Below are 25516 nucleotides of genomic sequence, written 5' to 3'. Positions count from 1 at the left end.
CCCCTCACCCCCATTGTCTGCTCTCTGTGTCCATTCGCTGTGTGTTCTTCTGCGTCCACTTGCATTACCTGTGGCACTGGGAAACTGCGTCTCTTTTTGGTTGCGTCATCTTGCTGCATCAGCTCTCCATATGTGCAGTGCCACTTCTGGGCAGGCTGTGCTTTTTTTTTGCTCGGGGTGGCTCTCCTGGTGGGGCACACTCCTTGCGCATGGGGCACACCCTACGTGGGGGTGCCCCTGTGTGGCATGACACTCCTTGCACACGGCAGCACTGTGCGTGGGCCAGCTTACCACACAGGTCAGGAGGCCCTGGGGATCGAACACTGAACCCTCCACATGGTAGATGGATGCTCTATTGGTTGAGCCACATCCGCTTCCCCTAAGACATTTTAAATGAAAAAAAAAAAAAACAACCACCATTTTCCATTTTAGGTATACAAAAGCCATTTAACAAATATTTACCAAGCTCCTACTGGCTGTGAGGCCAGATTAGGATTCAGCATCATGATTGATTAGCAATGTCTATTGTGGGCACGGGATAAGGAAGAGGTGGCCATGTGACAGAGTACTTGTTACTCTGGACTAGTGACCTCCACTCCAGCTGAAGCCTTCTCTGGTTGGAGATGTTCTCCCGTACACCAGAGTTGAGGCCTACAACTGTGTTGCACATTTGCAGATCTCAAGAATATGGACAGTTCCTGGGGCCGGCTCATACCTGCTCATGAGAGTCAATTGTTTAATTGTCAGGAATTCTACAAGCTGGCTGCTCAAATACTGGCAGCTCGACTGCCCAGAGTAGGAGTCTTTACACAATGGAAACGACAAATGTGACAAATCAGAGATTTGTTTGTTTGTTTTCCCAGCTAGAGTGGTTTACCAGCATACCACTGAATATTGTGCTGATATGAAATGCGGTTCTTTTCCTTCTCACCCACATCCAGGGTGACCAGCAGTCCTGGTTTGCCTGGGAACTGTCCGGTTTTACCATTGGAAACCCAGGAAGCACCTTAGTCTCAGGCATTTGCTGGGTCCAGTGGTTTCATCAAGGTGGGCCAAGCCAAGCTGGGAGGTGTTTCTTGAGTAACTCCATGGGTGTCTGTGGCATGGGCGTGTGTGTTCACCCCATGTGGATTCCTGGTTAACCTGGTCCAACCTCTGGGTTCTTGGACAAGAGCCACCGACCTGGTCCAACCTCTGGGTTCCTGGACAAGAGCCACCGACCCCAGGACTCACTGGTGCTCCACGCCCACCTGCTGCGCTCCGTCTTAATGCGCCTGAAGTCTGTCTTGATGCTTCCATGGTCTGGTCTCAGAATCTCATGCTAACATCTGATTCTATCTGAGAGGCTATGAGGAAGTATCAGGGATGGCCATTAGGTGGAACAGACAAGATAGAGATCTGACAGTGTCCTAGAAGGGTGACAAATGCCTCAGGCAACGAGGGCTTAGAGGAAGGGAGGTGGCCTCTGGGAGGTTCCCTGAGGGAGGTGGCTTTGGAAGTGGACTTTGGAGGATTTGAGAAGACAAGGTTAGGAGGTGAGACTGTCAGGCTAAGGACTCCCAGAGGTAGCGTGGGCCCCTGTAGGGTATCTGGTCCCAGTTCCTTTCTCTCCATCTCTGTTCAGTCCCTCAGGGACTCTGGCTGTAAAAATGATTAAAGCCTTAAGGTAGTTTCTCAAAGTGGGTTCCATGGAACATTAATCCTGGCAGATGCTCTGCCGCAAAGGTTCTTTGGTTAAATAACCCTTCCCTCTTGGACAGTCACGATACCCATGAGCACATTAAGAGTTCTGCCAAGTCCTGCAATAAGGACACCTTTACTTTTATTTAACCTTGATTTTCTTAAAACCCGTTTGACCTCAGAACTGCTTTATTTTTTTCCTGGATACAATCTATTCACACAAGTTTTGAGGAACACATTTTGGAGATCCTGCCCGAATGGATTAATTTCATACATCAGGGAAAATCCTCCCCAGGCTATCTGCCCCCAGTTTGGTCTCTTGTGGTTAGAACTGAATGACCTGTACCAAACAGACTGGGAAAATTCCTGCAGACTAAATCAAGGGCAGAGTATCCAGTGGCTTGGGCCACAACCATCTTTTCCCTGAGAAAGAACACATAGCATAGTTTTCTCCTCACTAAATACATCCAAACTTTGGATCCACACCCTAAGGACCATTTTCACATTGGGCTGTTGGCATATGATTTTTGCATATTTTCCTTGTCTTCACCGTGAAATCCTCCTGGTATCTCCCTTTTGTGATGGGCAGACCTCTGTCCATGCCAACATACTCTTACTGATGTTAAAAACACAGTGGAAGCCCTCCTGTCCAGTGTCAGTTGTATGATGGTTAATAAATTAGTGGGAACCAGGGAAACATAAAAAATGATACATATATCTTAATATTTTTATTTTAATTGAATTCATATGTATGTCTAGTCAATCTTTCTGTTTCATTTCACTGATCTTTTGCTGGCAAACCTTTATTGAATGGAGTTTCTCATTGTCTTTCTTGTATTTCCATAATATGAAATCTACAATTTCCAGTTTCTTTGGGTTTCTTTCAAGAGGAGAGGGAAGTTAAAGATACGTTCAAAGCAACCTGTGTGAAGAAAAAAATCTAGATTTTTAATAATTTCACCCTCAATCTTCTATCGTTGTCTCATTTACACCTAATTTGAGAGCAGTTTTTTAAGGGACTGTCCTTTATTGATGTCCAAAAAATCTCAGCTTGTTTTAAAAAAAATAACAATCCTTTTGTACACTTATATTCCATTGCTTTACATAATAAATATAAATAAGTCACCTGGGGAAACGGACTTTGGCCCAGTGGTTAGGGCGTCCGTCTACCATATGGGAGGTCCGCGGTTCAAGCCCCGGGCCTCCTTGACCCGTGTGGAGCTGGCCATGCGCAGTGCTGATGCGCACAAGGAGTGCCGTGCCACGCAAGGGTGTCCCCCGCGTGGGGGAGCCCCACGCGCAAGGAGTGCGCCCGTAAGGAAAGCCGCCCAGCGTGAAAAGAAAGAGCAGCCTGCCCAGGAATGGCGCCGCCCACACTTCCCATGCCGCTGACGACAACAGAAGCGGACAAAGAAACAAGACGCAGCAAATAGACACCAAGAACAGACAACCAGGGGAGGGGGGAATTAAATAAATAAATAAATCTTTTAAAAAAATAAATAAATAAGTCACCTAACCCCCAATAATGAGGACAACTGAAGTAAATGGGCTTACAGAAGTATGTGCGCTTGCTAGAGCCCGGTCTACCAGCTAGGGTATCCGTATGCTAAAGCACCAGGTAGCATGCTGGTTAATCCAATCAGGTGGTAACTGGGGGTCAGTTGGGAGGTTTTATAGCTCTCAACCCAGGTTGCATAGAAGAATCATCTGAGGGCTCCAAAAAATCTCCCATGCCCAAATTATAATCTGGCCCGGAAGGTAGACTGTGTAGTATAGGTGTGGCTTCTGGAACTGCCCTTTGGTGTGTGTTTCGGGGAGTGGAGCCAGGCCTCACTGGTGAGTGGACCCCCAAATTGTCTTCCTCCCAAAGACAGAAGCTCCGAGGCCTTCCCGAGTCAGGTCCTCAGTATCCCAGCCCTTGGGCTCCCTCCTCTACACACCCAGCCCCAGGCGGACCCAGGAACAGGGCTTGTTCTCTCCCCCTGGGTCCTCTCTGTCCTCCCTGGGTCCTTTTCATCTTCCTGGTTAATCCTTTCTGGGCCTGCTTTTCTGAGCAAAGACTGAGCAAAGGCCACAAAGCTGGCCTTTATTGAGCACTGGTTGTGTGCCAGGCCCTGGGCCAGCTGCCTCACACATGCTAATTCCCAGAATCCTCCCCGTCCAGGTCCCCCGAGGCCTGGAGCATCGCCTCTGGTCTGGACCACTGCTGCGGCTTCCCAGCATTCAGTTTTGTGATTGTTTGATTACCTGTAGTCTATTCCTGGCATTAGACTCCAAGCTCTTGGAGGGCAAGGATTGCTTTTATTTAGTTTACCACTGTATCTCTAGCTTCTGGCACGATGAAAACATGGTCCTTAGCAAATGCTCAGCAAATATTTGTCAAATTCAAAAGGATGAATGAATAGCCACATGAAATAGGTAGTGTTCCCTTCACTTTACAGAAGGACAAATTGAGGCTCAGTGAACTTAAGTAATTGTTTTTAGAACTACCTGGTGTCAGAGTTAAGGTTAAAACCCACGCCATGCTATGCTAAACCAAATGGGCAACTGAAGTGAGAAAGAGTGCATTTGGTTTTGTTTTTTTGTTTTAGGTACCAGGGCTGGGGATTGAACCCAGGACCTTGTATGTGGGAAGCTGGTGCTCAACCACCGAGCCACATCAGTTCCACTGAGTTCATTTGTTTGTCATTTGTTTTTGTTTGTAGGAGGCACTGGGAACCGAACCCAGGACCTCCCATGTGGGAGGGAGGCACGGACCGCTAGAGCCACAGCTGCTCCCTCCGTTTGGGTTTTCTTGAACAAAAGGGGCCCCCCCCGAGGGGTAGGAGAGTGTTTACTGTGCTCACGGCCGACACCAGCCTTTCGCGTGGACCCTGGGGACTCCTGGGGTTTGAGTTGCAGACTCTAGACCTAAATACGCTTGGCTGCCACTGCCTTTCATTATTGAGCACCTACTGTGTGCTCTCAAAGAATGTCAGGGTGGCTTTCAGGAGAAGACACTCGCAGACAGCGATTCACCAGCTTACCGCGGGTGTCCACGGCCCCCCGGGAGCTGCGCCTGGTGCTGGGTGGCAGCGGATCAGCGGCCATCGCGCCACTCGGAAGCAAAGTTGCAGGGAAGGCTTACCGTGCGCAAACGTCAGAATAATTATTTAACTGCAATTGGGAAAAGGGCCAAGAAAAAGTGGCTGTTTCAGGCGATATTCAGGTGGGATTCAGAAATCTTCCTGGAGGAAGTCACAGTTAAGCGGGAGCTTGACACGCGCTAGGAGCTGGCTAAGGGGAAGAGAGGAAGAGCCCTGAGGTGGGAGGCCAGGGTGGCTGGTGGAGGAAGAGGCGGGAGGTGGGCAGGGCAGCCCAGGCCAGGCCTGGAGGTGGAGGCAGCGGGCAGCACTGCAGGGTTTAGGAGGCCAGCCCAGAAGCCAAGGGATGAGGCCCTTCCGTCCTCAAAGCGGTCAGCTGTGGGCGGGGCCTCCTGCTCTCCCTCCTGCCGCCGGGTCCCTTCCGTTCCCAGAGAGAACCGTCCTGTGTTAGAGAGAGTCAGGCTGGGGACCGCTTGGCTTTTCCCCCTTCCCAGGGCCCGTCACTCCCAGTCTCCCCTGGGTGTCTGCCTCTTGCCACTTGCTTGTAAGTTTCCTTATATAGCCTGGCTGTTTCCCTCCCAACTGATGGCCAAGAGCTGCTCCCTGTTGCCATCTCGGTTTTTCTTGGCCTTAAAGGGACCATGTCAGCTCATCTCCTGCAAATTTAAGTTGAAGGTGGGTTGGTGGATTCAGTTTCCTAAGGTCGTCCAACACAGCGATGAGACGTCTTCTCTCTTTCCTTACCGTGTTCCCTGATCCATTCTTCTTCACTTTCCCCTTTCATATTTTTTCCTTCATTCTTCTGGGAAGAATTGGAAGGAGCACAGCTAGACAGGGATATGAGTTTTAGCTCTGGCTTATTCATTAGCTGTGCCATCTTGGGCAAGTCCTTTGTCCTTGCTGGGCCTTAGTTTTTTTATCTGTATAACAGGAACCATAAAAGACCTGCCTGGGCATTTTCCCGGGCTGTTTGCAGATTGAAAGAGCAGAAAGAAGAGAATGGTCTTTTACAGAATGCGTGCTGTTAACGCATTCGTTCACTCGGCAGGTATTTACTGAGCACCTATTTGGCACTATTCTAGGCACTGAGGTTGCAGCAGTGAACAACAAAAAAGGAATCCCTGTACTCATGCAGCTTACATTCTAGTGAGGGAGATAAACAATAAACAAAAATAAGAAGCAAAGTGTTGTATTAGACATGCGATGACGGAAATTTAAAACAAGGAAGGTAGAGGAATGCATGAAATGTTAAAAAAGGATGGTCAAGAGAGGTTTCACTGAGGAGGTGCAATTTGCATAAAGGTTTGAAGATGGCAAGTCATGCAACTATCTAGAGGAAGAACATTTCAGGCAGAGGGAAACCGCAAATGCAGAGGCCCTGAGGCAGGACCATTGAGCCAAAGCTAGACATTTCAGTAGAAGTTGGCGGGAGGAAGAGGGAGGAGAAGAGCATGCCAAGAAGAGGGGAAAGCATGTGCATAGGTCCCCAGGTGGGAAGCCAGTGTGGCTGGAGAGCAGTTCAAGATGAGGCAGGAGAGGTGAGCTGTGTATGGGAGGAAAAGCAAGGAGGATCTTGTGGCAGAGTGGGATGAAGGGGGAGTGGGGAGTAGGAGATGAGAACAGAGTGGGGATGGGAATGAGATCAGGAAGGACCTTGTGGGTCACTAGGACTTCAGCTCTTCCTTTGAGTGAGAAGGCAAATCTCCGGAAAGTGTTAAGACAGTGATCCTACATTTTAGTAGAATCCCTCTGATTGCTGTGTTAGGAATACATGGAAGAGGGCAAAGGTAGAGGCCAAGAGATCTGTGTAGAGGCCATTGGGAAAATCCAGGTGAGGCATAGCTGTGACTTGGATACAGCAGTAGGGGTGTTGAGAAGTGGCAGATTCTAGATTCATCTACAAGGCATAGCTAAGAGGATTTCAAGACAGATATTTGCAGAACATTGTGCAAGTTGTTTTTTCTTACAAGTTGACCTTTCAGTCATTTATATATAATTCATTTTTAAAATTAGCTTTATTGAGGTATAATTCCCATACAATAAAATTCTCCCATTTTACATGTATAGTTCAGTCTCGACAAATGTATACACCTGTGCAACCACTGATCTGCCTCTGCCATTAAAGATTAGTTTTGCTTGTCCTAGAATTTCACGTGGGTTTAGCCATACGGTTTGTATGCTTCTGCTTCTGGCTTCTTTCACTTAGTGTGTTTTTGAGACTCATCCATGTTGTGTATAATAGTAGTTTGTTCCTTTTTATTACTGTTGTTTATCCATTTGCCAGATGATGGATATTTGGGCTATTTCCATTTTCGGTTTTTTTTTTTTTTTCATTCCAGGCTTTATTTCCTTGAACTTATATCAGACCCATAAATAGCCATGTTTTCTGAAAAACAAAAAATTCCTCCCCCTTTCTTTTAATTTTTAAGTAAAGAAGAAGTTTATCAAGAACATTTCCATTTAGCCCTCTTTCAGAATTTAAAATAGGTAGATATAAAAGTTTTTTTTCATTATGTTTGTCATACTTTTTTTTTTTTTTAAAGATTTATTTATTTATTCAATTTGCCCCCCTCCCCTGGTTGTCTGTTCTTGGTGTCTATTTGCTGCGTCTTGTTTCTTTGTCCGCTTCTGTTGTCGTCAGCGGCACGGGAAGTGTGGGCGGCGCCATTCCTGGGCAGGCTGCTCTTTCTTTTCACGCTGGGCGGCTTTCCTCACGGGCGCACTCCTTGCGCGTGGGGCTCCCCCACGCGGGGGACACCCTTGCGTGGCACGGCACTCCTTGCGCGCATCGGCACTGCGCATGGGCCAGCTCCACACGGGTCAAGGAGGCCCGGGGTTTGAACCGCGGACCTCCCATATGGTAGACGGACGCCCTAACCACTGGGCCAAAGTCCGTTTCCCCTTACTTTTTTTTTTTTTAAATTTTATTTATTTTATTTCCATTTTCTATTGTCTCATTTTTAATCCTCCAACCCCATCTGGAAAGTGGGTATGATTTTTCTCTTTTTCAGACATGAAATTGAGAATCAGCAAGTTTCCGCAGCTTAGGGTCTCTGACTCTGTTTATTTCTGTCTCTCTGTCTCCAATTCCATGTGATCACACGAAAATGAACTTGGAAACTGGAAAATAGTAGTTTTGCATTTATCCAACTCCTCATTTTTTATCCTTTGTGCCACTTTCTTATTCCCCTGTTCTCCGTGTACGTGCACCCCCCCGCCCAATCCTGTTTTCCCACTTCTTCATCTTCAGTTAAACCTGGGTTCAAATCCCAGTTTTGCTATTCCTTGCTGTGTGACTTTGGGCAAGTCACGTAACCTCTCTGAACACCAATCTACCTATGAAATGGAGATTATATTTGCATCATCCTGCACGAGATAATGCCCAATTATCTTGTTTCTTCCAGTCTCTGTCCATTTTTCTTCAGCCCTTTTATAGCTGAGATTCATGATTATTGGTTTTTCATGGCTTGTCATTGAAAAAAAGAGAGCCTTGGTGTCCCTCTCACTCCTGGCTGCTCCTGCCTGCCACACAAAGACCAATGTGGACAGAGGAAGCACCAGAGAACCCCTTCCTCAATAAATTAAATCAGAATTTTAAAAAAAGCTCCCTTAGTGCTTCTAAAGTGCAGCCCAGATTGAGAAGTGCAGGCTCAGATGGTGGGCTCGGATCCAGCTTCCTTGGTCTGCTGCTTAACCTCTCAGATCACCGGCTTCCTCTTCTGCAAATGAGCACAATCGGGACCCTCCTCGTAGGACTGCCGAGAGGTTTGGGTGAGCCCGAGGCACTGGACTTGCTCTCGAATGAGGGCTTGTCAGCAGAAAGGGCTAGGGCAGGGTGGGGTGGGGCCCCTGAGCTGGAGTAGCCTGGGCAGTGTGGCGGCATCTGGGTGTAGCATCCTTCACCTCCAGAGTCACTGTGCCCCAATTCCTGGATCTCCAACATCTCAGAGTTAGGCCAAATCCTAACATGTCATAGACAGATGAGGAAATCGAGGCCTTAGGAGAGGGCTTTCCAGTGCTTGCCTCGGCAGCACATATACTAAAAAAAAAAAAAAAAAAATTGGAACGATACAGAGAAGATTAGCATGGCCCCTGCACAAGGATGACACTCAAATTTGTGAAGCATTCCATATGAAAAAAGAAAAAAGAGAAAAAAAGAAAGAGCTTTCCCAAGGTCACACCATGGGTTGGAGTTTCTGGACAGGTTCAGCAGGTCATTCAACAAATATTTAAGGAGCACCTCAGTGTGCAGGCTCTGTTCTAGGTACTGGGGATACAGCAGAGAACAAAGTAGAAAAGATCCCTGCCCTCACAGTGCTTCTTAGAAGGGAGAGAAAAGCAATAAACGCAACAAAGAAGTCATACCGTTTGTTAGAAGGTGATAAATGCTACGGGAAAAAGGAAAAGCGGATCGGAGAGCAGGTAAGGTGTGCACAGGGAGGCTGGGGTACTGGTGGAAGCACGGGCAGATGCGAATTTAAACACGGTGGTCAGGATGGGCCTCATCGAGCGAAGACTCGAAGGCTCTCTGGAGGTGAAGCGGTGCAGGTAGAAAGAGCGGCTGGCGCAAAGGCCCGAGTGGGACACGTCTGTTGGTGGAGCTTAGGGGTCCCTTAGCTGGTTGGCTGTTTCGGTGACCCAGTCATCCACTCCTGGGTATTTGGTGGGAAGAAGGCCATTTGTTTCTGTTAACCAGGGGCAAGTATCAACTTGTGTAGAAAACAAAGGCTATGCATTCCCACCTGCACTGGGTGGACATCATGGATCAGGAGCTCTTCTACACGCTGGGTGGTTTTCAGTGGTGCTGCCCCAGGAGAGAAGACCGAAACGGTGGACAGGTGTGTGTGTGTTAGCGCGTATGGGTGGATGTGACAAGTTGGAGGTAACCGTGAAAATCAGACAGGGCGTCTCCAAGCAGATCCCTGGAGCTGCAGAGGGAAGGGGAAGAAGCTGGGACAGTTACAAATCACTGGATGATACAATCACCAAGGGAGAACGGGGAGAAGGTTCTGGACAGAGCCCTCGGGTGGAGTTTGCAGACATTCTGACAACTTCATATTAGCTCCTTCTTACAACTCAGTGGCCTCATACGAGCCACCTTGTATGAGCCACAAGCCCAACTTGTAGAATCACAATATTAGGTCTTCAGAGATATTAACTCATTGAAACCTCAAACAGCCTTCTGAGGTAAAATGCGATTATTATCTCTGTTTCACAGATGAGCACACTGAGGCGCGAGAGGGTAAGACACTTGCCCAAGGTCACACAGCTAGTAAGGGGCAGAGGCAGGATTTGGACTCAGAATCTGTGCTCCTAACCTCTACTAATGTTGACTTTCGACCCGTGTAAGATTCGTGTGACCCACACCTGGGACTTCTAGTTCCTTGTGTACAAGAAGCTTCAGTGGCTGACACCTCCCTGTGCACACCACTATTCTGTGTGCACATAGTTTTGGGTGGTATCAGTTTCACTAATGCCCACCCTGTCACACTCGCCCAGCCTCAAGTGCTCACATTACTCTGTGCTTTAAGCCTCAATGACCTGAACTCGCACACTCATGTAAACTGGAATACTCCTGTAATATCAGCCCCACGGGATCTTGGTCACTCACTCCACTGTGTACACACTGTCTTGCACACTCATGATCTTGCACAGTCAAAAGACTTCTTACATTCACACTGGCATGCATGCTCTTAAAAGCCTCTTGTACATACAAAGTTGCACAAACTCACACTCACAGTCCCATGCTCTCCAACTTTCACACAACTATGCAAACTCACTGTTTTACTCATTTGTGACCTTGGATGGTCACATCACCTTGCTCACTAGGATAACCGTGCACATGCATTTATCCTCACATACTTATAGGGCCTTGCCTACTCACATAACTTTGCACTCTTTGGCCCTCTAATAGCCTTGCACCCTCACTCAATTTTACCTTTTTTTGTACACTCAAAACCTTGAAGGATCTTATAACCTTACACAGCCCTATAATGTCACACACACGTGATCTTAAACATTCACCCTACTGTGTACGCACTGCTTTGCACACTCATGGTTTTCCATGCTCCCACAACCTTGCACACTCCTTCAAATGCAAACATTCATGCTACTGCACAAACTCACCCTGACTTGCCAACTTGTGCGTTTGCATACTCATTCTCTCTTGTGGGTTCCAAACTCTTTGCACACTCATTTAAATTCACACACTCATGGGACCTCACCTTATATGCTCTGACATAAACCTCACTCTACTTTGCACAGTTGAGTGTGTACAAAGTACACTCTCAAGTGTTTCCACCAATGGAAATTTTCACAGCATCACATAAACCTTCCGGCTTGCCCACCCATGTCCTTGCATACTTATTTCTCACCCATTCCCAGAGTCTCATTTCCTCACACAGCTTCACATATCAATGCTCCAAATCACACTACCACACCTTACCTTGCACACTTGTGACCTCACACACTCCCACCACTTGGAGCATTTACCCCACTGCACAAACTCCCTCTGACTTGCCCACTTAAGAGCTTGCACACTCATTTAACCTCACACACAGAGCCTTGCCTCCTTCCACACTGTGGCACTCTTTGCCCCACTGGGGGTCGTGCTCCCTCTCTCAGGCCCACCCCGCCTTGCCCGCTCCGGCGCCTGCACACCCGGGTCACTGTGCACCCCAGCGGGCCGGCCCACTAACGGACTCTCTCCTGGCCCACAGGGACGTACCAAGGCCAGTTCACCAACGGCATGCGCCACGGCTACGGCGTGCGCCAGAGCGTGCCCTACGGGATGGCGGTGGTGGTGCGCTCGCCGCTGCGCACGTCGCTCTCGTCCCTGCGCAGCGAGCACAGCAACGGCACGGTGGCCCCGGACTCGCCCGCCTCGCCGGCCTCGGACGGCCCGACGCTGCCCTCGCCCGCCATCCCGCGCGGCGGCTTCGCGCTCAGCCTCCTGGCCAACGCCGAGGCGGCGGCGCGGGCGCCCAAGGGCGGCGGCCTCTTCCAGCGGGGCGCGCTGCTGGGCAAGCTGCGGCGCGCCGAGTCGCGCACGTCGCTGGGCAGCCAGCGCAGCCGTGTCAGCTTCCTCAAGAGCGACCTCAGCTCGGGCGCCAGCGACGCCGCCTCCACCGCCAGCCTCGGCGAGGGCGCCGACGAGGCCGCGCCCTTCGAGGCGGACATCGACGCCACCACCACCGAGACCTACATGGGCGAGTGGAAGAACGACAAGCGCTCGGGCTTCGGCGTGAGCGAGCGCTCCAGCGGCCTCCGCTACGAGGGCGAGTGGCTGGACAACCTGCGCCATGGCTACGGCTGCACCACGCTGCCCGACGGCCGCCGCGAGGAGGGCAAGTACCGCCACAACGTGCTGGTCAAGGGCACCAAGCGCCGCGTGCTGCCGCTCAAGAGCAACAAAGTCCGCCAGAAGGTGGACCACGGGGTCGAGGGCGCCCAGCGAGCAGCCGCAATAGCGCGCCAGAAGGCTGAGATCGCCGCCTCCAGGTAGGACCCCCAATTGGGGACGGAAGGGACGGATCCCCCTCAGGTTAGGGGTCCTGGGGCCGGACAACTTAAGAAGCAGTCTCTAAACCTGTTACTGCTCTTTTGACTGCCAGGAGTTCTCCAAGACTTGTAGAGAGTTAAATGGAGACTCTTCAGAATCTGATGCCACCAGTCGGTCCTTCCATCCATCCATCCATCCATCCATCCATCCATCCATCCATCCATCCATCCATCCCCTCAACCACTCCCATTCACCCACCCCAAACCCTAAATTTATGTAATCCTTCCATTCACCCAGCCTTTTAATAACTACCTGAACAACTCTCTTTCCATCCAACTATTTACTCATCCACTCACCTACTCAACTTTCAGTTTATCCACCTAAGCATCCAGTCAACTATCCACCCACCTACCCACCCATTTAACACACAGACACCCATCCAGTCACCAAGGCACTGATCCAACCATCATCCTTCCCCTCATACAACAACCACCTGCATTCACCCAACTGATCCCTCTGCTCAGTCGCCAAACACCCAGTCTCTCATCCAGCCACCCAACCCTTCCGTTTACCTAACCTCTCTAACATCCTCCTGAACAACCCTCCATCCACCGAATCATTTACTTATCCAGCCATCCAATTTTCCATCCTTTTACTTACTCAAGCATCCAATCACCACCCATTCATCCTCCCAGCCACCCATCCAAGTACCCAGACACTCATCCAAACTTCCAACTACCTACTCATCCATCCACCCAACCACCTCCATTTACCCAACCACTCCATCATCCAAACTTCCATCCACCCAAACAATATCTACTCTCACCCACCCAATCATCCAAGCACCCATTCATCATCCATCCATCCAACCACTTCCATCACCCAACCATATTTCCATCCAACAGTTCATCCACACTTCCATTCATTCAGCCACACCCACCCATCCACCCAACCATGCATCTAGCTACCCTCCCATCCACCCAGCACCTGCCTTTACATCTGTATTCAAATCCTCTATGTCTTCTCATTGTATTTCAGATAAAGCTCTAATTTTTCTCCAAACATTTATAGTACATACTATGTATATGACACTAAGTGCTTTACAAATATTGACTCATTCAAACCTTTTACAAGATATTTTCATTTTACCGGCGAGATCATTAAAGCTCAGACAGGTGAGGTGACTTGCCCCAAATCACCAGTGAGTGAGTGGCCCTTCATAATCTGGTTCCTACCTCCTCCTAGCCTCAGTTTCTACCATTCTTGCCCTGGACCTGGATTTTGTCTGTGCTGGTCCTGTTGGCCTTTCATCAGTCCTTCTTTAGTTCCTCCTGCCCGAAGGCTTCGTTCTTGCTGAGTCCTCTGCCTGCACTGCCCTTCCTTCCTCTCGCTGCCCTGTTAACACCCCCTCTTCCTTCAGAGCTCAGGTCAAGCCTGACTTTCTTAGATAACTGATGAGGTCCATTCCCCCTGTCACAGGCAGACTGTCACTCAGCCATATGAACCTCTCCTTTGAACACGGTTGCAACTTTGCTTATGTGATTTGTTTTTCAGCTATCACTTATAGAGGGGGTACTCAGGTGCCGGCCACTGTATGTGTCTTCATGTGTATTAACTAATTTAACTTTTACAACAACCCTTTGAGGTTGGCACTGTTTATTATTCCCATTTTGCAAATGAGGAAACTGGGCTTTAGAGTGAAGTGCAGGGGTAGCAGTGGGTGCTGGGAAGGTGGTAAAGGCACATACCTGTCTCAGTGCCTAGAGCCATCCTGCTAGTGGCTCTAAGAGGCCTGGCCTGGAGGCTGTAGCATTTGGTCTCCAGAGTTGAGCAAACAGTGCCAATCCTGGTTCTACCACCGTTTAGCTCCATGACCTGAGCAATCCAAGTGTCTGTCTGAACTTCAGTTTCCTTGTGTGTGGCTCCACTGTTTTTTAAGTTGTATGTCCTTGTGCGAATCAGTTTTCTTTTCTAAACTCACTTATCTCTACTATAAAAATGGAATTGTTCTACGGGTTAAGAAGTCTAGTGAGGGTCCAATGGACCACAGTCCACTGTGGGGTGAGTTCCCTGGAAAGGCTCTGACTGGGAGATGAGCCTGCAGCAAGCCTAGGTGGAGCACTCTTAGGAGCAACCCCTGGGGTTGGGGGCGGGGAAGGAAGCGGGATCAGGCAGCGGGAGAGGCAGGGCTGAGCGCAGTCCCCTCTAAGGCCTCAGGCGACCACTAGGGGCGCTCGGGAGCAGGGAGGGCCCTTCAGAGTTGTCCCAAGCTGAGGTTGAGGAGGCTGGATTTTTATACCCTCTGCCCTGAATGCGGCCACCCTCCAGGAATGGGGCAGGGCCTGGGGCTACATGACTCTTCAGCCAAAGGCCATCCCTGGGGAGGGCTGACAGCCAGCACCCTCGGAGCAGCTGGCGGGGGAGGTGGGGGAACAAGTCCTTCAGTCCTGAAGGGGAATCCGCATGGAGCATCATGGGCCCCTAGCAAGGGCTCTGTAAGTACTAGTAGTCATTGTCATCAGTCAATGAACTCATTTTACAGATGTCAAAACTGAGGTCTAGAGACAGAAGGATTGTAATATGCCCAAGACCACCTGGCCAGCTAGTGGGCCAATCAGGGCTTTCTGACGCCACAGCTTTAACCAGCACATCCTGCTATCTCCAAGCCTTGTAAACTTTACATTTCCATGAATGTGTAGGTGGGTTATATTGTCAAGGGGGAAAGAAGATATGAGCAAATTTCTTCAGACTTCTTGGTTAAGGGCAGAGCCACGCTTTTGACCAGGGTAAACATATTATTTATTGTCTAAACCCAGATACTTTTGGATTAATACTAGATTTGCAGAAAAGTTGTAAAGATAGTATAGAGCATTCCCATAAATTCTGCATCCAGTTTCCCTTAATGTTAACTTCTTACTTTACCATCATACACTTGTCAAAACCAACAATGGGACAGTCCTGCTAACCAAACTCCAGACTTTATCTGAAATCCACTAGTTTTTCCACTGATGTCCTGTTTCTGTTCCAGGAACCCACCCAGGATCCCACCTTGCATTTAGTTGTCATGTCTCCTTAATCTCCTTTGGTCTGTGATGGCTTCTCTGTCTTGCCTTGCTTTCCATGACCTTGACAACTTTGAGGGCAGGTTTTTTGTAGAGTGTCCCTGTCTTTTTCATAATTAGACTGAGGTTATGGGCTGTGGGGAAGAAGACCCCAGAAGTGAGGTGCCCTTCCCATCATATCCCTTCAAGGGCACATCACAGCCACAAGACTTCTCACCAGTGGTGCCAACTTTGATCTCTTGGTTAAGGTGGTGTGTTCCAGGTGTCTCTGCTGTAAAGATCTTATTTCCCCCTTTCCATACTTTCTTCTTTGGAACTGAGACATTAAGCCCAGCCCACACTCAAGGGGAGGAGGGGCTTTGCCATTGGAAGAAGGAATATCTACACAATTTGTTTGGAGTTTTTCTGTAAGGAAGATATATGTGTTCTTCCAAGAGGAACATTTTTAATAATTACTCCAAGTGTATGTAGTTGCAGACCCAGGACTGTCCTGGGTCACCTTGGGACATGGGTGAGCGAAGTGGATAAGAGCTTGGGCCCTTGATTTGGAAGACCATGAACTCTGAGATAGCTGTGTCACCTTGCCCAAGCTGCTTCATCCCTTTCAACCTGGTTCCTTCTAGAGATCTTTTGACGAGTAGGTGAGCTAATGCATGTAAGATGCCTGGCACCGAGCGGCCAGCATTGAAGCAGCCATCATCATCACCTACCATGTTCAAATTTTTATTTTATTTTATTTTATTTATTTTTTGAGGTACTGGGGCCAGGGATTGAACCCAGGACCTCGTATGTGGGAAGCCAGTGCTCAACCACTGAGCTATACCAGCTCTCCCCACATTCATGTTTTTTTTTTTTTAACCTCCCTTCTTGTGACTTTTTGCGCGCTGTCTGTTCTCTGTGTCCATTCGCTGCGGGCCCTTCTGTGTATCTTGCTTGTCTCCCTTCTTTTGTTGCGTCACCTCTGCTGAGTCAGCTCTCTGCGGCAAATGTGGGCTGGGTGGCACTCCACTGCGTCTGTGGCCGAGCCTCTCTTCACAAGGAGGCCCCAGGACGTATGCTAGGCAGGAGCTCATCTGATTGAGCCACAGCCTTTTCCCCTCCCCACATTCATTTTTAAAGGTGAAGATTTGGAAGCATGGAGAGAAAGAGAGATTTCCCGGAGCTCAGGCAGAGAGCCTGCTGGGAGCAAAATCTTGCCCTTCTCTACCCTGGTCCTTGAATGTGAAGGAGCTGAGCTCCCACCACGAAGGATGCCGGGCCCACTCCTGGAGCCGATTCTCTGGAGTGAGAAGTTGCTGCCACTGGGGTGGCCCAGGGGAGATTTGGATTTCTGGTGGGCCCCCTGTTGGGGTGTGGCTGCCTGGATCCGGTTTTAAGGTTGGGTTGAATTTCCAGTTAAAGGCACCGTTAGGCTAGGAGGAGAAGCAGGGTTGTCTTCCTCAGAGATGCTTCCCCCATCCCTGGACTTTGGTGAGGAAACTGAAGGGGCAGGAAGCCCTCCCAGCGGCACCCCCGGGCCAGAGTTTCTGTCTAGGGTGGCCTCCAGCTCTTTGCCCGAGGCTTGGGTGGCGCCTCTCAGCTTAGCCTGGGACCAGGACAGCTTTCCCAGGGGAAGGAAGAAAACGGGAAGACCTCATTCTCCTAAAATGGACTATGGATTGAAAAAGGTTCTAGCCCTGTGCTGTCCAATGTTAGCCCCGAGCCAAAGTAGTTTTTGTGCACTTGAACAGTGGCTTATCCGCGTGAGATGTGCTCTAAGTGTGAAACACACACCAGATTTTGAAAATTTAGTGTGAAAAGAATGTAGAGTAACCTCTTAATCATTTTTTATATTGATTACATTTTGCAATGACTATAGTCTAGCTCCATTGGGTTAGATAAAATATATTGTTAAAATTAATGTCATCTCTTTCCTCTTACTTTTTAAATGTGTCTACTAGAAAATTGTAAATTACATATGGGGCTCATTATCTTTTTTTTTGGATAACTCTGCCCTGGATCCATTTAGGGTCCATGGAGATAGTCCAATCTCTTCACTGACTGATAGGGAAACTGAGGTATAGAAAGGCACAAAGAGATATACCCACAGCCTTAATCTCCTTAAGTGCTTGAGGGGGAGCCTAGAGCCGTGTCTTCTGTTTCTGTGGCCAAGAACTCTTTCTATAATGCCTTTTAAGGTCATGGATACTTGGACCATGGAGGGACGTTGAGATGTTTGCAGAGGTGCCTAAACTTTGTTCGTTGTCATGCCAACACCCTCACCGATGGCCCCTTTTCAGGAGGAGTGGTTGCGAGCACGGACTTCGGCTCTGCCTCCAGCTTGCCGTATCTTCTCTCCAGTCTCGATCCCCTCATCTCTAAAAGGAAAATAAAATCTGCCTCAAAGTGTTTTCATGAGGGTTAAATCAGAGACTCAGTGCAGGACTGGCAAGTAGGAGGCATTCAGTAAATGCTGGCTGCTGTTGTCACTGGCTGCCATGATTACTGTTGTCATCCCGTGGCAGGGGCGGGGCCTGGCCCGGAGGGGCTTCTCGCTGCCCCAAAGTGTGAGGTTTGGAGCATCTCAGAATTTGTACCAAGGGGACATCAATGTAGTACTGAAGACAGGGACCCCGGAACTGTTCTGCCCTCCACATACACCCTTCTGCATCATCTCCCCCGAATGACCCTGGAAACTCCAAGTTGAGCGCTGGCGTTTGAGTTGATTTTTCGAATTGCTGGGAACTGAAATTCTCTAGTGAGCAGGAGCCCACGTGGTGTGGGGCCTAAGAGCGTGGACTGTGGTGTTGGATAGACCCGGCTTTCAGTCTGGTTCAGCTTCTTACTAACTGCGTTATCCTCAGGCAAGTTCGCTCACCTATCTGGACCTTCCTTTCCATGGAGTGCCAGCTGTTCTTATGAAACATCTGTCATTCTAGGCTGATCCAGGTGTCTCTAGAGAGAAAGAAATTGCCCAGAGAGAGGCCCTACCTCCTCTCACTGTCCCTAAAGCTGTTTCTCACACTTTCATCTTCTATTATACATGCCATGATCCCAGTTTTTGCTACATCCATGTACCTCCTCTACTTACTTTCTTACTTAATCTCTATTTTTAACCCCTTTACCTGGCTCCCCTATCTGTTTGCTCATGTTTTTTTGCTCTTTGTCTGCTTGTTGTCTCCTCATTGTCTGTTTGTTTCTTCTTTAGGAGGCACCGGAACCAAATCTGGGACCTCTCATGGGGTGGTGGGTGCCCAGCTGCTTGAGCTATATTGCTCCCTGCTTGTTTTTTGTTTTTGCTCACTGTCTGCTCATAGTTTTTACTTGTTTGTCTGCTTGTTGTTTTTTGCTCATTGTGTTTTCTTATTATCTGCTTGTTGTTTATCTTTTTTAGGAGGCACCTGAAATCTAACTCAGCACCTCCCATGGGGGAGGTGGGTGCCCAACTGCCTGAGCCACATCTGCTCCCCCCAACTATTTTTAAATCAACTTACTTAAAAATACTTAAGTACATTTGTTGAAAGAAGGAAAACTTTCTTGTCACTGTTGTAAATGGGAAATCAACATCAAGAGATGTGGCTATGAAAATACTCTGAAAACAGAACAATGTCATTTGAGTCTGAGGTCAAACTATTGACGGCCAAGGTGCTGAGCTTTTTCTGTTAAAAAGAGTCTTTGGAGAAGAACTGGAAATGCAGGCAAGACCTATTGGCATCTAAGTGAGGCGCTTTCCTTAACCAACACAAAGAATGAATTTGGTGTTGTCAGGTTGTGACTTCGAGCTGCCAACACTCATTCCCAGCACCACCAGGATGTGCAGGATGCCCTGGAGAGGGTGACTAGCCCCCGGTTAGGTCTAAGCAAGGGGCTTGCTAATTATCAATGTTGGTCCTGTTTAATTTTTATTAACAAGCATTCATACAATATTTATTTCTGGAAGCCAGACACAATTCTAAGTACCTTACATAGGTTAACTTGGTTAATCTTCAAAACAATCCTATAAGGGAGGTACTATTGTTATTCCAGTTTTATAGATGAGGAAACCGAGGCATGGACAAGGTACAACAACTGGGCAGTGGCAGAGCTGGGAGATGAAGCCGGGCGGCCTAGCCTAGAATGCTCTTGGCCATGATCTGATCTTTGGTCAGTTTCCTTTCTCCAACTCACGAGCCCTTAGTCCACACCAGCAGTGCTGCAGCGCTTGGTGCCAGGTGGTGGATCAGGGTGCTCAGCAGCCTCTGAACTCAGCCTGGTGGCGAAGACAGGCAGGATTCAGCACCACCAGCCGGGGACTGGAGGTTGGAAGGAGAGTGGTGGAAGCCAAAGCAAAGAGAAACTGATTGCTTCCCCGGCGCTGGTCTGGGAAAGCTCCCTGCAGGCGGTGGCTCTGGTCGGGAGCTTGCCAGGTGGCGAGGGGGGAGGAAAGGTCAATCCAGGTAGAGGAACCAGGATATGCGAAGGCTTGGAGGTGGGAATGTGCAGGGTGTATTTTGGGAGCCGTGAGTCACCGAGGTGCTGGGGAGGCTAGGATGAGGCTGGGCGGACCGGGGCCAGGTGGCGCCAGGCTTGGATGTCAGGGTGAGGAGGGGGAGCCTGACGTCTGAGGCCAGGGGTCGCAAGCTAAAACACCCAGAGGGCCAGGCAGCCGGCTTGCGTCCTGGGCGGTGGAGGGTGGTGGGAGTGTGCCCATCTGCTCCCGCCTGCCCCTAGGAAGGCACTGCTCTGGAGGAATGTGCCTTAGGCCACCATGTCTCCTGCTTTTTCAAGAGAAGCTGGAATTTTTCATTCGGACTTAAAATCATCCCTCTTTTGACTTTTTATTATGAAAAATTTAAACCTAGGTAAAGAGAGAGAGACGGTATAATGAACATCCCAATATTCATCAGCGGGATTGGACAATTTGCCATTTTTGCTGCTGCTCCTTTTGTGTGTGTGTGAAATATTGTAAAGTAAACTATAGATATTATGAGATTCACCTTTAATTTCTTCCAAGTGCTCCTATAAAAGATAAGGACACTTCCTACATAACTCTAAAACCATTATCGTAACTAACAGATTAATACTAATTCCTTAAGGATAATTTTTTCCCTATATAATAACCAAAATATATTTTTATGTCTGGTTTGTTCAAATGAGGAGCTATGTCTATGTCTCTTTTTTCCCCTCCCCCAGAATTAATTTTTTTAATAGCTTTATTGACAAATAATTCATATACCATAAAATTCATCCTTTCAAAGTATTTGATTCGAAGGTGTTTAGTATATTTATATAGTTATGCCACCATCACCACTGCATTGGCCAGGGTTCTCTAGGGAAACAGAACTGACAGGAGATATCTGTGAATAATATGAGATTTTATAAAACTGTCTCATGCGACCGTGGGTGTGCACAAGTCAGATTCCATACCACAGGCCGCAAACCAGGAGCTCCAGTGAAGGTCTTTGATGAATTTCAGGGAGACACTGTCTCAAGTAGAGACTGGAATTCTCTCTCTGAATGCTGAAATCGCTTCCCAAGGCCTTCAACTGATTGGATGAGATGTCACTCATTGCCGATGGCAGTTTCTTCAGTTGATCGTAGATGTAACCAGCCATCTATGCAATCAACTCACTGATGATTAACTTCCATGAAATGCCTTTGTATTACAATTAGCCCAGTGCTAATTTTAATTGACCAAACAACTGGCACCATTACTGGGGGCAGTTGACACATTAGCCTAACCATCAAAACCACTCTCTGATGCTACAAAATTTTCATCACCCCAAGAAGAACATTGTCTCCATTATCAGCCACTTCCCATTCCCCTCTTCCCTCAACCCCCTGGTGACCACTGATGTTTCTATTTCTATGAATTTGCCCATTTTGGATATTTCATATAAGTGGACTCATGTGATGTGTGGTCCTTTGTGTCTGGCTTCTTTCACTCAGCATAATGTTTTCAAGGTTCATCCATGTGGTAACAGGCGTCAAGATTTCATTCTTTCTTATGGCCAAACAACATTCCATTGTATATGTAGGGCATATTTTGTTTAACTGTTCATCAGCTGAAGGACATTTGGGTTGTTTCTACTTTTCAGCTATTGTGAATAGTGCTGCTGTGAACATTGGTGCAATCGTTTTTGTGTGAACATTTGCTTCCAGTTCTCTTGGATTTATACCAAGGCGTGGAATTGTTGGACCATATGGTAACTCTATGTTTAACTTTTTAAGGATTGGCCAGACTGTTTTGCAAAGCAGCTGCACCATTTTACATTTTCACCAGCAATCTTTGTGGGTTCCAGTTTCTCCACACCCTAATCAACACTTGTTACTGTCTGTCTTTTGATGATTGTCATCCTAGTGGGTGTGAAGTGCTATCTCATGGTGGTTTTGCTTTGCGTTTCCCTAATTACGAATGATGTTGAGCATCTTTTCATGTGCTCATTGGCCACTTATAAATCTTCCTTGGAGAAATCACTATTTAAATCCTTCGCCATTTTTAAATCGAGTTATTTAGCCTTTTATTGTTGAGTTGAGTTCTTATATATTCTGAATATAGTCCCTTATTAATATTTGTCTTGCGAATATTTTCTTCCATCCTGTTGGTTGTCTTTCCAATTTCTTTATAGCGTTCTTTGAAGCACAAAAGTTTTTTTATTTTGATGATGCCCGGTTTATGTTTTTTTTCTTTTGTTGCTTGTGATTTTGGTATAAATTCTATGAAACCATTGTCTAATTGAAAATCATGAAGATATACTCCGATGTTTTTACCTAAGAGGTTTATAGTTTTACGTCTTACATTTAGGCCTATGATCCGTTTAGATTTAATTTTTGTGTATAGTATGATATAGGGATCCAACTTCATTCTTTTGCATGTTGAGATCCAGTTGTCCCAGCACTTTGTTTAAAAGATGGTTCTTTCTCCGTTGAACTGCCTCGGCACTGTATTGAAAATCAGCTGACCATACATGTGGGGGTTTATTTCTGGGCTCTCGTTTCTCTTCCCTTGAGCTGTATTTTATTCTTACTCCAATACCATGCTTTCTTGATCACTCTAGCTTTGCAGTAATTTTTGAAAGTGGGAAGTGTGAGTCCTCCAGCTTTGTTCTTTTTTCAAGATTGTCTTGGGTATCTTGGTCTCTTCATAGATGGTTCGTTTCTTCATATTGTATTTCATCAGGAGGTGCACAATGTTGGATTGATCCAAAATCTCCCAATTCCTAGGTACTGGCAGTGAATTCACATGTTTTATGAAAGCATTGTGTGGCCTGCCCTACCCAGGGCATGGAGAGGAGAGGGTGGCCTTTGGCTACAGACCTCATCAGGCCCTGACAAAGCTGAGTTTTCCAGGTTTCTGTAAATCCTTTGATTTGTAAAAGAAGGAGCTGAGTTTGGGAGCCCAATTTTTGCCCTGCATAGCAAAGTGGGAGAACTTGGTTTGAGAGCTGGGGAATGGCAAAGAGTAGAGGAGAGGATGAAGGAGGAGGTGAAGAAAAAGAGGGAGGGTCAGGCACCAGAGTTAGACTGAGCAAGGGCTGGCATATCTCTCAGTAAACTCTCTCTCACATTGACACATGTAGATCCACCAGCATGTGCGTGCATGCGCATACACACAATCACAAATACCTGGACAATCATGTATGTCGGCTCTCTGCTGCCCATACGTCCCCTTTGTGTGTGTTTCTGGACCACCACTCTTGCTGCTAGTATGAGGGTTTGGGTGGCAGGGGCCAAACTGAGGTTGGGGGTCAGGAGGAGGCTAGTGCAGAGATCTCGGGGAAGATGATAGAGATGGAAATGTTGGCAGGACGCAGAGTAGACACAGCGAAGGGCTATTATGAATCCACTGTCATGCAGCTCCTCAAAGGGCAGCTTAGGTCACCTTCACTCAGAACACGTCCCCTCTCCATACAGGACATTGTCAACAGGTGGGATAGAAACTAAGAATCCTTTGTTTCCTCGTTTTCTCACCTCACTCCCTTTCCTCATCATCTGTAAGGAGAAGGACCTTGAGTGGCAAACAGAGGTATAAAGAGCACTGGAATGAGAGTCAGGAGACCTGGGTGCTGGCCCAGCCTTAGCAAGCAGCAACCATTTGTGGTTAAAGGTTATAGAAGGCACTTGATACCTCTTGGAGGATCACGTGAGCGCTGGATAATAATGGTTAACATTACTGAGGAGTGTGGAGGACTTCCTATGTGGCAGGCTCTGATCTAACTGCAAGCTGAGTCAATTCATATAATTCCCCTTTTACAGATGGGGAAACTGAGGCACAGAGCTTTACCATGGCCAAGGTAGCACAGCTGATAAACAGTAAAGCCTACATGAACAAAATCCCTTTGTTCCCCGAGACTCAAAACCAGGATGAAATGGAATTTCCTGAATTGTCAGAGCAGCTGTGACTCCAAGGCCAGCCTCTGAGCTGAATGGTCTGGGGGCAGAGAAGAGAGCTTGCCTGGGCCCCTGGCAAGGAAGATGGGTTTGGCCACATGGCTGCCTGGCCTTGGGCAAGTGGCCCCCCCAAGCTTTGTGTCCCTGCATTTCCTCATCTGTAAGGCAGGCCTCACGAGAGAGCCTGCCTCACGGGGGAGAGGGTTTGGGGCCAGGCTGGCCCAGAATCAGGACCCATTCTCACTCCCACACGTTAGGCTCTGGGCTGGCACCCTTTGGATGCATCATCTCATTTACTCCTTATGAGGGAAGGCTGCGGAGACTGAGAAATTTAGGTTCCAGCCCTGCTTTGTTACTTGTCATCTGTGTGTACCTGGGCCTCTATGAACCTCACCTTCCTCACCTGCAGAATGGGACAATAACAGCCCCGCCTCCCGGGGCAATTGTGCCAGCCCAGTGAGATGTGTGTGAAGGGCTGCGCCTGGTCTGACCTCAGCAAATACGCGGGATGCGCAGGCCACTGCCGGCCAATCACTGCTCTTTTCTTCTCACCCAGAGACTCAGGTGACTGGGACACGGGGAGGCCGGTGGGCTTCTCCTCCAAGCCTCACGCTTCCCGGAGCGAGCGCAAGGCTCTTTCTCTTGGGTTTCCAAAGCCCAATCCAACTTCCACTTGACTTCCTAAGTCCTTACACAGCCAGTCCCTGCTGTTGCTTAGGGGAGTTAAAAATAAAGTCCAGTCTTCAAAAGGTTCAAGTAAACACCCAGCTCTCTATAAATAGCCCTTTTGCAACAGCCCTTCAGAGCCAGGCCAGGCTCCAGGGATGCAACCTTGGCAGGGCTGGTCCTCGCAGCCGGGCACGCCCAGGCCAAGCCTCCCCGCCTGGCCACCCTTGCCTGTGGCTCTTTTGGTCCTGACGGGGGCCACGCGCCCCTTATTTGTCTCCAGTCCCTCCTCTCTCTGCACTGCCACGCGCCCTGTGAGCCTCCACCTTCTCTTCCCTGCACCCCTGCAGGGGTCCCTAGTGCTCTCTCGGCGTCTCTTCCTCTACACTTTTCTGCTCAGCAGCCAGAGTGAGCTTTTAATCAGGTAAACCTGATCATGTCACTCTGGTGCCTTAAACTTCCATGGGGCCCTTAGTTTGGGTTTCTCCCTAACCAGAGCCTGAGACCAGGATTTGGATGCAGGTTATTTATTTGTGAATTGACACCAAGAAGGAGGAGGTGAGAGGGAGCCAGTGGGAAGTGAAACAGGTAAGAAGGAACCGCCCGCGTCAGTGTGCATTATCGCGAGGCACCGCTGGGGACCCCAGGGACTGCATTCCATTGGGTCTTGGAGCAGAATTCTCCCAGGATTGCCCACCGGAAGGACGGAGACATGGGGAAACACTACCCATAGCCTCGGGTCCCCCATTTGTTGAGTGTTTCCCCTAGGGGCAAAAATCCCTGGGTTGCAATTATCCTTGGGATGAGTGTGGGGTGAAGGGGCCTCCTGCAGCGTCGGGAAAGGCTCTGGGCAGAAAGCTGTGCACGGGTGGGATGCTGGTAGAGCCAGGTGAGTCTGACCTCACCTGCGTGGAACTTCCACCCCAGCTCTGGGTGAAATTGGAGGTGGATTGAGAAGATGCCATGCCAGCCCCAGGGGTGTCTGCTTGTAGAAATTCCAGATTCCTTGCTTTGGCCCACACACCCTTTGTGTCTGGCTCCATCCAGTTTAGCCCACCAGCGCCATCTTGTACCTTTCTCCCGTCACTCACCTGCAGCCACAGTTCCTCCTCTTTCCTGCCTATGGACTTTGCACATGCTGTACCATTTCCTGCAATGCTTTCTTCTCCTGTGTG

General features: G+C 48.5%; 1 protein-coding gene and 1 pseudogene across 1 annotated transcript in view; both read left to right on the top strand.

The window, feature by feature from the left end:
• The window catches only part of JPH2 (junctophilin 2), a 78540-nt gene that overhangs the window by 10781 nt on the left and 42243 nt on the right, over positions 1 to 25516 (top strand). Inside the window, exon 2 of the mRNA XM_058287126.2 lies at positions 11483 to 12263. Coding sequence (XP_058143109.1) covers positions 11483 to 12263 — 781 coding nt within the window. The remainder of the gene's footprint in view (positions 1 to 11482; positions 12264 to 25516) is intronic.
• Positions 8813 to 8900, top strand: LOC111766681 (U6 spliceosomal RNA; annotated as a pseudogene).

Source organism: Dasypus novemcinctus, chromosome 24 (genome assembly GCF_030445035.2).
Source record: "Dasypus novemcinctus isolate mDasNov1 chromosome 24, mDasNov1.1.hap2, whole genome shotgun sequence".
NCBI lineage: Eukaryota > Metazoa > Chordata > Mammalia > Cingulata > Dasypodidae > Dasypus > Dasypus novemcinctus.
The sequence above is the reverse complement of the archived record's forward strand: the minus strand, read 5'-3'. Positions and strand labels throughout refer to the sequence as shown.